The sequence below is a fragment of the Ischnura elegans genome, chromosome 1 (assembly GCF_921293095.1).
Source record: "Ischnura elegans chromosome 1, ioIscEleg1.1, whole genome shotgun sequence".
In the NCBI taxonomy this organism is placed as follows: domain Eukaryota; kingdom Metazoa; phylum Arthropoda; class Insecta; order Odonata; family Coenagrionidae; genus Ischnura; species Ischnura elegans.
Window position 1 is genome coordinate 122,244,318 of NC_060246.1, and position 14,833 is coordinate 122,259,150.

General features: G+C 37.8%; 1 protein-coding gene across 7 annotated transcripts in view; it reads right to left on the reverse strand.

The window, feature by feature from the left end:
* LOC124169084 (E3 ubiquitin-protein ligase UBR2) overlaps window positions 1-14,833 on the reverse strand; it is a 115,407-nt gene that overhangs the window by 91,652 nt on the left and 8,922 nt on the right. For 4 of the 7 annotated variants that reach the window (XM_046547596.1, XM_046547571.1, XM_046547587.1 and 1 more), the window contains exons 1-2: window positions 14,137-14,643; window positions 12,716-12,938 (exon numbers count right to left, since the gene is read on the reverse strand). In XM_046547596.1, the coding sequence (XP_046403552.1) occupies window positions 12,716-12,938; window positions 14,137-14,210 (297 nt within the window). In that variant the 5' untranslated portion in view covers window positions 14,211-14,643. Of the gene's footprint in view, window positions 1-12,715; window positions 12,939-14,136; window positions 14,645-14,833 lie in introns of those variants that run through there. The other 3 variants (XM_046547612.1, XM_046547604.1, XM_046547578.1) reach the window with 2 other exon arrangements.

The following is a 14,833-nucleotide window of genomic DNA, read 5'->3' on the forward strand; positions in this document are numbered from 1 at the left end:
CTTCTTACGGGGGTCCAAAACCAGGGGGGGAGGAATTTTTTAAAACAGGGTACTAAATTAAGGGTTTTTAAAAACTAATTTTAACACTTTTATAAATCGAAAAACCTTGATTTTTGCTAAATCTTTCGGAAAATTCACGATTTAAAAAAAATATACTGCTATATTTTCTGAAGCAAAGTAATTGTGTTTTTATTTTTCGGGGGAGGGGGTCCGGACCCCCCTAACCTCCCCTCTACCTACGTCACTGCCCTACACAGTCCGACATGCAACATCATGACATCAGATAGTTAAAAGTCATCTTCATTCTTACCGACATGCGCATGATTATTCCCTAAATGAAACAAAGATAAATAATCCATATAAACGAAGTAATCATGTGTGTCAATAGAGATAACCAGATGTGAATTGCTGGAAGAACAATGAAAAATACTTGCAGAACAAATATGGTAGCCTTGAGGTAAAATGTTACTCTAACCAGGATCCAAAATTGAATCGTGATATAAAAAATATCGGACACTCATTGTAACACCATGTACATCATTGGTACTTGTTTTATAGAAAAATCAATTTGCGATTCAAATCAACGTTCATTCAGACCGAAAGAGTAATAGAATATCAGGGAATCACACCATTATCAAACCCGCAAGTCAAAAAAAGAGGACGTCACCAGTGGCTGACAAAATGAAGTTTTGAAGGTGGATTAAATTATAAGATATCTACCTAATTCTAAAAATCCCAAGCGGCCTAAACTAAATGTAGGGAGGATATAAAAACAAAAAAGTGAAAGATAAACGCTCTGGATAGGAAACATGATTTCAGTAGCCAATTTTCGTCCGTAGATATATTTCCAGTATCAATAAATACTACTCCTTCCGAAGTTATAGGAACACACAAAGACTTCAAATCATAATGATCCAATGTTTGCGAATTACTAATGCCGTTTCCCTGCACGGTACACAATAGAATGACGATCCTGCTCTGTTTGTTACATAGAAGGAACAAGCATAGTCGAAAGCGAATGACAGATATAGTAGCAATGAAAAGGTGTGTAGAAAGGGAATGGCTACGATAATTAAAAGCGAGAGCCTTCCCCTTTTTTAGCCAGACTGCAATCCATATTTTTTTATGAACGCTGAATGCACTACAATCAGACTCGATTCAGAAAAATACCACTGGAGATACCGGTCAAGTCACGATCGAATGTGCATAATGGGTCTGAGAAAAGAAAATTGTCTAAGGCGAAATGAAGGCTGGGCCATTAAATAATCCCCAAAACCTGTTCGACCACCAGAGGGGAAGCGACTTTTTTCAGCGAAATTTCGCCGCGTTACCAAACACTTACGATTTTTAGGTCACAGGTACTAGAATTTTCAAGGTTAATAAACCTGTTTCAAAAAAATCATGTCCATAAAAACAAAAGCAGCAGAGCATCAATATCAATATGGTTCCAAAACCATTCGTAGATACACTAACGAAATATCGGAAGAGAGCAGTAAAAGCACATCCATTTGGAGACAGAACGAGAATTATGCGGGCCGCCCAAGGACTTAAATTTATCACTCGCTGCTAAAGCAAGCGAACGAAAAACGACGACACGGAGAAGGACACTCATAAAATTGTTACAAGATCTCATAGAAAAAAAATGCTCTTGGGGGAATTTTTCATGATATCTTAAAAATAAAAAAAAAAACGATTCAAGGAAACATTGACCAAAGAATTCGCCTATATTTCATCAATTTGACAAAAAAAATAACTGTACTTAATTATTTTAGTAGTAATGAGGATCAAGAGAAGCGAAACTACTTCCCGCAGTCCGTCTTCTAACGATATGCAAGGACGTAAAATTTGCTTCGGGGACACAAGATTTGACTCCACGTGCGAAGGTTCTCCTCTTTATGGCCGTCGACTCTATTAATCCCATTTAAACATGGACTCCTCGTGGTGCGCCGAAACGCACGTGGGACCCGAAAAATGTGGCTCGTGGCATAACTACGGCATAAGTGGTGAAAAATATGAATTTGTGAAGTGATTTATGAGACCCATCAACAACAATCCATTTCGTACTGTCTAAAAAGTAATCCTGGAAAGGAATTAATAAAAAAAAGAATATAGTCGAGCTAATTTGAGACTGAAAAGCTAACACTTCTATTGCAAAATATACGGAATAGCACATAACCTCATCAAATAACACAATTCATTGAGGGTATCTTTTTCAATTATCCACGAATTTCTACGTCCGATAGGACTTGTGAATACTAATGGACACAGTACGTTACAGAACTTAGGAGGTACTTCAGACGTACCCAGTAAGTTGGAATTTAGCATTATCATTTTCGACGCCAATAATTTCTGTTGTTATGATGAAAATCGAGTAAAAATTGTCCCTAGGTACTACCATTTTTCACCACACTTAAAAAGAGGTTCCTTCGAGAAAATACGTAGTTAAGTTTTCGAGATAATTTCAATAATGCCGCTTCATGCAATAATCTGCCGAACAGCCCCTCAAAAATGTCCTTGAATGTAGTAATTCTTGCAAGTTACAGTTATATTTATGTACACACCTTTAGGACCAAGTTAATATGTACTTTATGATATGAACATCCTTCCGACGAAAAACTAAAATAAGGTATTGCAAGGCATAATAGTTACAAAACATCTAATATCAACATAATTCTTTCTCAGCTTTAAGAAAATTACTTCCGTAACCAAAGCCAACAAACGTTACATCAATGAAAATATCGGTAAGATCGCCTAAAACCGATAAACACGTACTAATTTACAAGTTATTTATTTGAATGATTTGAGTTATGAATAGCGTAATTTTAATTTATAGTAAGGGGGGACTTCATCAGCGAAATCTTTCTAAATTGTGTAAGGAACACACGAAACGGAATTCACTATTTGTTTTCAATCGGAAGAACGTCCGCGAGTTATCCCAGAAGACAGGTCACCTTAACCCCTATCCCCCACCTCCCACTTGCTTGTTTTCCGTCACGAATCACTTTCAGATGAGAAAATATCCCCGGGCCTCGTACCGCAAGATCCTCAAGTCTCACCGCCCACCCGTCTGAATACCTTTGATGGCTCATTTCGTTTCGGTTAAGATTCACAAAAGAAAACATTCCAAACGCAATAAAGGAAACAATCCGTTAGGACAATCAGAAACATAGGTACAGAGCACTTCCAATCGGCTTCCTCCTCTTATACAACTCACAAGCATATATCTGGAAAGTATTTGGAGTAATATGAGGAAAATCAACTCCAAAGAATGCGAAAAATTGATTCTAGTGGCACGATGACGTAAAAAATGATTAAAAATGAAAGGTTCTTAAATTAACGTTACCATGGAAATGTTTTTGAACATTTACTTTTTATGATAAATTACTCGTACGAGGACTTTTTATCGTTGTTCTTCAGCTTAAATGACTGTCGCATTGAGTAGCAAATAACATGAGGATGGATCAACACTTAAAATTAAAAATAACTAGACTCCCTTTCGCAAAAAGGCCTCCCATTGCTCCCCAAGATCCTACGGTCACTGATGCTCAATAAGCGCAATCGAGCAAACAATAAATATACAGATATTCGCGGAGACACCCCTCCTTCGTATGCTGAGGTAACATAATATATACTTACTGTAATGAGCGCAGTTTAAGTTACATTCCAACCACTATAATCTCTCAGAAATGAATTATTCACTTTTCAATCGCGCAAATACATCACGGGCACGATCCAAACCATAACCTCGAGCTGCACAAAATATTTCATAATAAAACAGTCGCAGTCACTCGCAGGTCGCTAGATTGACAACAAAAAGTATTTAACAAGACGCATTTTTTTACCGTAGGTATATTTCATCGAAGAAAGGAAATTTATGCTGCAATCTCAAGCCATCGCTACGGACATAAGAGCTGATATCGCATCACCACAACTTAGGGAGATGAGATGGGCCAGCACGAATGTTGAATGCCCATTCCACCGCAAGAGAAACTACTTTTTTAAGTTCAAGGACAGCAGCATAGGATACCTAGAATGATCTAGCTTCACGCACTACGGCCCAAAGAACCCGAATCAGACGGTGAAAAGACGCTCACCGTAATCTGGCTCCAACAATGGAGAAACTAGCATCCATTTGACCGCATTACTCGCAGCTCAAAATCCGTTAGTTCAAATTTCTATCCGTTTCCTTGGCAATACGAGTGAACAGATGGAAAAAGGCTGTCGTATACTTATAACTATAAAAACTAGATAACTATAGGTACAAGAAATAAAGAAAAGAATGCATACGTATGATGGCGGCGACTTTTAGGGAGGGTATGCATCCGAAATTTTTCAACCGAAGTTTACGCGTGGCGTCCTTGAAGTAAATTTAAATTTCTCAGGCGAAAAAATATGATGAATTTGATAAAAATCTTACGTTCTGCCCCTACTGCAAGTTTTCGCAAACAGTCAACCCTAACGAAATATCTGCCAGTGAATTTGACCCCTCCCTTGAAACTTCCTCTCCCCTATACCACACACGGCATGGCTATGGACTCCTTGACGGCCTGACGGCGGATGACAACAGAATAAACCCGAGACCGCACAGCCTCCAAATACAAATGCCAAATACTAGGGCACAGTTCTGCCACCGCTAAGACATAATATTAATACGGAAGTGAAAAATAGGCTTATAAAATACTGAGAGTAAAATATAATTCCGATAATTCTTCTCCCTCGGTAGTATTAAATACGATGGAAATATGATTCCCAAACGAAATAAATGATACGAAAACAAATGCTCTCGTCGGAATCAGTCAATAATCCATCAGGGGTCACGTGGCCTTACATTTGGCCTGTTCAAGCACGCGCAGAAGCCGAAAATCGGTCTTGCTTATAATTATCTGGAGGTATTATAGTATCTTCGTCAGGGGCCGCTACGGCCCGCGAGACCCTTTCATCTGGCCTTTTCATCCTCGGAGAAAATTACGGAAATTTACGTGAATCTTGCAAGTATCAGCCGCAACTTACATTAACGTTACGGTTTTACCAAATAAAAATAGAGGCATGCAGTAGTTCATTACGTTTCACAACCGATTACTACATTGCAAAACTATATTCGCTGCTCGCCTATTCCTCTCCCGCAACAGCTCGTGATATGACATAAAAACAATATTTCATTTATTTTTTATTTGAATCTCGAGAGTTTGCACACCCACAATGCTGTTTTATATAAGTTAGGAAAAATAATAGACCTCGCTTTCTACAGCTTAACTTTTAATCATCCTTGGAGACGATTAAAAGTTGAGTGGTAGAAAGCAAAGTTTGTTATTTTTCCTAACTTACAATGAATTCTATAAGGTTAAGGCCTCAAAAATACAGCGCATGCTGTTTGATAGTTAATGCGGCCCTCGGCCTATGGCCTAAAAGCTAGGCGACCTTTGATCTGGATCAATGGGAAGGGAGGCATTGTCTCAGGAAAATGAAGACATCATTTGGAGAGTGTCCGTGGAAGAGCGTGGTGACCCGAAAGGTGGACGAAATTTACGTGAGCGACTGGAGCCCGCGGCGGCGTCGTCGAGAGGCGCCTTTCCCTTTCGAGCACGAGGAGCGGAGAAAGTGAGCGGCGTCGGCGAGAGAAGAATCGAGCCGTTGGTTCTGCTTTACGATCGACGAAAGCTCTCTCTCTCTCTCTCTCTCTCCACATGGACCCCTCCCCCACCCGACGAGGGCGAAACGATTTTCTCGCCGAGTGACGAGCAATAATTCCACAAAGAATAAAAAGCGCCCCATAATCCTAAGGAAGCGAATTCTCTACCACTCTCACCATCGATACAAACGAAGGAAACGCTCGATGATTCGAGCGAATGTAACAGCTGACGAACGCGAGCCGTGTCCTGAGAAAATCTGGTAACACAATAATTAAACAATATGGCCAAGAATATCCGCGAACGAGAATAGACTTGCTTTGGAGTAAGCTGGCTTGGTGGTGTCACAGGTAGCATAGCTGACCCATAATTCGGAAATCCATAGGTTCGAATTCTGGCTGAGTCAAATGATTTTTCACGACGAATTCTATCCTTGGCGAAAAGAAATACAAACGTCTAGCATCACAACATACAGCGGATGTTAAAGAATTTAATTCGATTTTAATCAGCACCTGAAAATTATCCGAAGCACTTAATGGCATTTAATCGATTGAGGGAGGTGAAGAAATGTGTAGCCATTATCTACACAGAACAAACATAATGGGGCATCGCGAGGGTTTTCTTAAAATTGTTTTACAATAAAAAATATAAAATAAGCTAAAACAATATATTCACGCAAATCACCATAAATTTATAGTGAATATTAAACATCAACGATCGTTCTTAATTCATTACTCAGCTGTGAGATGGTATGCATCTTCGGAACAGATAATTTCTTTCCATGATAAAATATCCTTACCTTTCTAAAAATTACAATTATTCCTCTATACATAATCATACTTCGTTTATGAAAGGCATCGAATGGCGTTCTATCAATTTCCACCCCTAAAAGAGGAATAGACCCTTTCGCGAACTTAAAAACTTTTATTTAAAAAAAAAACAACGGCGAAAACACTACTTCGCCTGTGATAGGCGATACACGTTCGCTCATTGATCCAACTACGACACGGGAGAATTGGTAGCTCACACTATGTAAATGGGCAATCAAACGTCCACGCTTCCTGTAGCATGGCGCAATTTTAAAATTTTGTTTTCTTGACCGAGCGGTAAAGCTCAAATTCCACGGCGACAACGGAGGAATTATTTTCCTTCGAGCTACGGCAGGTGCAACCCAAGATTTGGAGCAACTGAGTTTATACATTGCGAAATGACAATTACAATTTCGCACGACGAGAGCCACTAAAAGCTACGCTGCTTCGACTGCCCGATCAAGTCGAATTACACAATAATAACGACATGCAAGTAAGCTACTGGCAGAAAGACCGAGTCCTTTCTTCTTTGGACAGTGGAAAAAAATTAATAAGTAACCTAAATAATATTAAATCCCCGATCATCATACTTTCCAGAGATTTTTTCCGCGAAATAAACAGAAGAAATCATTTAAAGGGTTGTTAAACACCTTTATGTTAGCAGGCATGGGATGAACCTAAAATCAACGAAAATAAAAAAATCACTATATTGAAGAACTCGCTTTTGCTCGCTGGGGGGGCTCTGCCAGGGCTAGACACTCCGCAAAAGGCCTGCGGCCTGTTATGGGCACTATGGAAGGACTTACAAGTTTTGTCTGCCGTTTGTTACTTAAGGAGCGTTCACCTTTCAATTGGCTAGATTAGATATGAGAAATATTTCCACTTTCAAGTAAAACGAGCGCATGGTACGTAGGTGACAATGTGAAAATATTTTTTATAGAAGAGCAACGTTTTTCTGAGGGACTGAAAGAAATAAAATAAATTTCTACGAGTCTGACCGAGTAGCTAAGCTATTCAATTCAAATACGAAAAAAATTTGAGATCATATTCCACTGTAACACTCAATTGATACTTAATATCATAACATGACGAATTTACGAAATACAATGAACTACAGTTTTTTTTACACATTTTACTTGATAAAGCATTGAAAATGACCATTAACAACAATCACAAAAATGCGTAAAGACTTTTTTCGCAAGGTAAAGCACAGTTTTACAGTGCAATCAATTCAAACTCCCCTTAGGTAAATTTGATATTAGTTAAGAGAAAATAATGTGACGGTAATTCGCTTCGGTGCTTATTCACATCGCCCAAATTTCATAAGTCCCAGTTGCATTTACAGAAGATGAGAAATACAAACGCAAAAAACGAAAACTAAATCTATAAAATATTTCACGCATCTATAGAAAGATGTTTTTCGGCATGTCACCCAAATGTTTCGAATTAGGCCACGCCAGAGTCTTCGCATGCCTCCGGGTCCAAATACAAGCGACCGTTCACAACGATAAAAAGGCAAATCTCACGATGGGACCGCAAATGTTGGGTCCCGTTTTCTTATGCAATCGAGAAAAAATTGGACGAGGAACAAGATTTCTGTTGGCCCACCAGTGAAATCACCGCACAACCGGTCCGGTACGACCAGTCCGACGAGAAAATAGAAAGAGCGAAATCAAGACAACGTGCTTACGGTAAGGCTCTCCTTAATTTTCTGAATTGTTCTCGATCGACTTAATATTAATAGCAATTAAAGCATAACTCGGCTTTTCAAAAGTAGGCACGCAATATATTTGCATATATCTTTCGTGTAAATCACAGCGTACGGTAGCGTAGCAAAACAGTGACATTGTTTTCTTTGACAAGGTATTCGGCGCGATGACACAATCAGTTGAGTAACCTAATGAAGTTAACGTAATCTTAAATAGGAATTGGTGCATTCGAATTAACGTAATTTTGGCGCCACTAACCGATTAGAACGGGAAAAGGAGGCCTTGATATGTGTACGAACATCACTGTTTCGCAGAAATATGTCAGGGCCATTCATGGCTATTTCCTATTTGGCGCCATATCTGTAGTTCATCAACGAAATCGAATGACCCGCCAGGATTCAGATAAAAGACTTTCGCAGTAAAGCGTTATTCAACCTTGGTAAACTGGAATCCTAACGTAAAAAAAGTAGGGGAAAAGTAGATAATAACCGAGCAAGCTTTTCTTGATCTGTCATGGGTTTATTTGAGAGCCGGTGAGAATTTTTATATTCTACATATACTTCCCAATTAAACTTGACCCTAAGCTGCCAAGTTTAAGTTAAGGTTCTGCATCATATGAGTTACACAAAGAACTTGTTAAATGGAGAGTAAAAGAGCAATCAAAATCCATAATGAGAAGGCCCTTAGGTTCACAGTATGCAACAGAGAATGATGACCCATGAAAGGGATGACAAGAGTACAGATCGAATCTAAGGAATTGAATTCCCCTGATCTCAGAGGGCTAAAACAAAATATCCATATTTTTTAGATGAATCCAAATGCAAAAACCTCTCATAATAATTTAAATATGGCATATAAATCAATCACCTGCAAGGGGAGTTATTACAATTCCACAACTTTAAATTATTCTAATCTAGTAAGAAAGGAGTTGCGAAGTTTTGGAAAATTGCAAGTTAAATTTCACCACCCAGAAGCATCCAAAAATAGATTTGGCAAAGAGACATTTTTCAATACTTTACTTTAATACTTGATGATAGAGTGTTAAGAGGCCGAAAAAGTTTCCCTCATTTGCTCAATTACAAGTCATAGGTCATATAGCTACAATGCAAACATGGAACATAAGAATCGAAGCCATGACAAATAATGGCTAGGAAGATGCCACGGAAGGGATAAAGAAAATTTTACAATAGGGAACTAGTATCTTAGACAATTTCAAATGGTTAGTGGTAATATACAGAAAGCTAGAAGTGAATATATACTCAATTTCATTTCTAATCATGAACTTGTAAAAGAGATAAAAAATATTAAAGATTATTATTATAAAGATATATTAAAATATTCTCTGAAACAATTATGAAATTTTAAAGTTTTGGATGTACAATTAATAATCACGCACATGAAAAATTGACCATTCCCAACACTATTAAACTCATTGCCCACTCAGTGCATGACACTTCAAGTTAAATTATCAAATAACAAGAATCAATTAAGGTACATACTTCTTCCTACGGGTAGATGAATTGTTGTTCCGTCAACAGAAATGTTAGTGTTTAAGAAATTTTAAATTTCAACATGGCCAAATTACTTCATTTCCATAGAGAATGTACATATTAAAAGCATGGACCAACAAGACCATTAGTTTTCCACAAATGCATGGTAATGCACAGACAGGAGCAATAAGGTATGGATGAAAATACCCCAAAGAGGAAATATTAAGAACACCATGAATTAAGAACCAAGAAATCATGGATAGCAGGAGAGAACAAGAACAGTTGAGAAATAAATGCAAGTATAATCATGAGTTAAGATAATGATAACATGAGTTTCAGACAGAAATTTTATAGAGAATGAAAAGCTTTCAGTGACTGAGTTGAGTTGGTCTACAAAACCTAGTAGCAGGAGCCATGAATCAAATTTGCACATCATACACAAATGGTATACCAGATAACAGATATATGGTTAAGAATTATGCATTAAAATAAAATTTAAATACATGAGTACCATATGTAAATACAAGAACAACGTATCAATTAATGAAGGCCAAACATTTTACTTTTAGAAAGAGAAATTAGTAAAACATGCAGTCAGATACAGGATCAAGAATGTTAACTTGGGAGGAAGATAAGAGATAAATTGCTAACAAAATAGTATGACTAAGAATACCAAGACATTTTGGCATATTCAAAGGTAATAACTCAGAAGTAAATAGGGTTAGCGAATAGCTCATAGATTGAGACTCTCTTGTACTCTACCTAGCCATTCATTTGTCTCAATACGCAAGACTGGAATGATGGAACTGGATGATGCCTTTTTTAATGCCAAGGATACAAAGATATCATGGCATAATGCGAGATGTTCTCACGATATATTAATTATATTTCAGAATAAACTATGGGCTACCTAGCAGCAGGGGAGAATCTAGGATTTTCCTGAGAATGACGTACAAGCCCTTTTGGGGGCGGTGCTTGCTGGGAGTTTTGAACATCAACAACAACCCCAAACAAATATCCTTATAGTTTAAGGTGGCCTGGGGAAAGGAACTGGCTCCCCTACCCACAATGTGTGAATATCACACCCCTGTGACTAAGTGTTGGGTGAGTTCTACCCTCACCTGTACAACCAACCTTGAGGTTGATTCACCGAGAGGGTGAGGATAAAGGAAACCTGAGGGGAGGTGTGCACTTCCTAATGCATTCAATCCTGACCACTAGGATACTTTTACTAAATACATATGAAGTTTTATTTATTCTCACTACCTTAAGGGTCAGCAATGATGAAAGCTAACGCCTAAAATGCTGATTCACATCAGGCATACAGACAGCATAATATTTTTTCACATTAAGTGCAAAATGTTCACTTTGTGTCACGCCTTATCAACCCTCATGATCAGTCAATCACTTAAACAAATGAAATAGGGCACATTTAAAGCTGCAGACAGGATTCTTCTGAGTGAGTGCAAATACCAAAAATGAAAATGCACAAAATGAACAATGAGTAACGCAGCAGGTCTTTTACAAATTCTGACCAAGCTCATGCATAATCAGCTAATCTAAAGGCCTGTTTACACGATACATTAACACGTACGAGTACGTTTGCGTGAATGATTTTTGTGGACCGGAATGGAACATGTACGAATGCATGAACCAAATTAGAACAGGTTCTATTTTCTGTGCATGCATTCGCACAAGTTGGGTGGTTACATGGTGCATTTTGGCATTCATTCTCGCATTCATACATTTAGACATTAACTCGTACGTGTTAATGTACCGTGTAAACAGGCCTTAAGAGATCAGTAAACGTCAGCATTACTTATAAATTTTATGAATAGTGGAGGAATGATTTTTTTCAGTATACAATGAGCAATAATTGCAGTACATATCAATAACAACAGATCAAATACGAGAGTGAGGAGCTGTGCCAAAATAATTTTCTAAGACTGTTGATCAACGATAATGATCAATAAAAAATAACATATACATAATTGAGATGCCTCAGTTCTACATTCAATTTAAAATTGTTTCCAATACATTCAATGATAATTCCTAGAGCTCAAAATACCATGAATCAGCATTAGACTTGAATTCAAGTCATCAGTACAGTTTTTACTAGTTTGCCATCTAGCTTATTGCTATGCATAATGCATTAGTGGTCAAGCCCAGCATCTTGGTATGCCTGCAGCTAAGAGAGAAAAATATAAGATTTTCCTGTAGGGTAATTCCATTTTATAATTTGATCCATTTTAAAATACAAAAATAGTTTAAGGTATGACCTCATGATTTTTACACCACCAAATGAATTATATCCCTCAGTTTCAATGATTTAGTTAGGATAAGAAATCAGGTCCAACACAACCTTAGCAATGTGATCTACAGTCAATCCCTACTTTACGATGGATTCTATGTAAGATCTGGGCTGACTTTGCGCACAGTTTTCATTGCTGATTTTGTTTCCACTCCCACAAAACATCATCAGCTATGTAATTTTACATCTTATTCGCCAACAACACACATTTTAGACACAACTATCATACATACACTGATGATGTTTTTATCGTTTCCTTGTCTGAAAATAATGGTGATTCAACATATGATTTAATTCCCTTCATGAATTATGTGTGTGAGCAGGTACATTGTACCAGCCACATTACTAATAGTGAAGCTCTCTCGCCCTTGTAGTCTGCCGCAGTATATTAGGAGACCCCCTCCTCCACTTGGTAACATAATATGTATTCCCACTACCTTAGCAAAAAGGTAAAACAGAATAAAGCCCATTGACATACTATTAACCACTGAGCTCGGATGTTCCTAACATTAAAAAATATTTTATGATACATCTCAATCACCTAATATGACTAAAATTATAGCAATGAAAAAAAAATGTTTGAAAAAGATACAACAAATATATTAAAGATGACTATACGAAAAATATGAAACTTTTAAGATAAATTGTACAAAAAATTTAACTGAAGTATAAACAGTAGAAAACGATCCTACCCTTCATGGCTACACAAATACCTTATCAATGGAAAAAATTATTAAGAATATTGGATTAAGTGGCTAAAAGTACTTACATCTGCAGAGGGTACAGGATACTCTGCTGAGGATCCGGCTCTGGTTCCAGGCAGGGGGTGAGGATGAAGATGCAACAGATCCTCACCCGAAATGGATGAGTGCAAAGCTCTAGAGCCACTAGACAATGATCCACCTTTGCGGCCTCCCATACTTCCAGTCCTTGTGACTGATGGAGACACTTGCCGGTTGTCTTCCATTGCTTTCAATCTGTGATGTATATACCTGGAGGTACATCAAACCATTTAATGAGCAGCAGTCACAAATCGCTCTGTGCATGAGAATACTAATATATAAAGTGCATTATCAAGTGACACTTGAATAAAATTAATCCTGTGGAAAAAGGCCAAAGCATTGTAAACACAAGTGAGAGAAGAAGCAGAATTCCAAAGGCAAAAGCAGGAGCACAATTCTTTCACAGGCGGGACCACAAAACACTACCAGTGACATAAAAAGATGATAACCTAGACCCCAAATATATGTTTCATCTTGGTGTAGGTACTTTGCAAAAGTCGTGCACTTTTTGAATCAATAAAATTATCCAAATCTTAAGCACAACCACAAAGAAACAAGCCAACTTTCTAAAATGATACTTGGTATAATGCCTGGTACGATAAGATTTTACCACAAACAATTTTTCATGCCATCTTTTAGGAAAATGAACTATTTACAATATCTGAATGCCACTCAAAAGACCATTGTTAAATACAATTAGGTAAATTCCTCGGGTAAATGGGTGAAAGCCAACGTAAATAAGGACTACTTTCAATTACCACTTCATTTAGGGGAGAAAATCAATGCAACGACTAGTTTCTATTGTCACAGATTCATACAGCCCCACTCATGAAGTTCTAAGGGTGCACAGATCAGGCAGAGTTTATGATGCTGAGCAAGATTATTGGGCTTACTACTGGACCCGTCTTCTCAATTACCTAGGATCCCGGAGAAGATAAATACAGCATATTCAAATCTCTTAGAAAAGTATTGTCAATCAAAATAGCTTGACTAATTGACGGCCATTGCTAGATTCGAATAAACAGTGGTAAAAGTGTTATTGAAAAATTAAGTACGTTCATGATAGGGGTGAGTTCATATTATCCATCACCATTAAGATGCTACCAAAAACCTCTTACGTGCAGCTATTGCTGAGTAAGGTTCGGACTTGGACGCGATATTTTTTTCACTATCAATGGATTCGCGAACCTTATCATATAAACCAAAAATTGCAAAACCACTTCACCGAAAGTACAAAAGTTAAAATAAATCTACTGGACGTACCAATTGGCAAACCATAAATAATGAGAAAAATGAGACATTTTGATGACATATATGCTCTGTCTAAACAGGGGATTTAGAGGACTGGGATGGATTTTGGTACATGCATTAGGAACAATAATTATTATGAATAAAATTACCAACGTACCACTTTTTGAATCCGCGGTAAAACGGCGAAATGAAAATGATACATACGAACACACACTGCAGATACAAAATCATCTGGCCAGCCCATGAACTTGCCCGTACGATCCCGACTGATTTTTTTAGTGACAGTACAACATGACTAGGGGTGGAGCATCTCGTTCGTGACCCACTTTGGTGGGGTGCATCTCCTCCTCCCCTAATTGTTAATCATTCACCTTTCTCTGCGGCCTACTCTCTCCTAGTCAATTCACTTTCCCTTAAACACTTTCGTTCCCTTGAAGTTAATCCACTTCAATATTACGGAACTGCCGATTACGAAAATATTCCAGATTGCATAAAATAATCGAAATTCATGTCGCTAACAAAAAACTATAATTGAGTTTTCAATCTGTCTTTGAAAACAACGGCATAATCAGAATGAACTATCAGTAGACGGGATGTTACGCGTCTAACGTCCGAGGTAAACCAGCGATCACAAGCAACTGAGGTGTGGGCTCAGTATCACCTAAATCAGCTGATAACTTTCTCTTGGTGGACATGATGCTTTGATACATCAAGCGCCATTGAAACACAAAGCACCTCGGAAGCAATCGAATGACTTCGTGAAAGGTTTATCTAATTCGTAAGCGTGAAATCATCACCTACCTGGACATTCTGGCTTCTAAATTGCTTACAATTGAGTTTCAATTTACGTAATC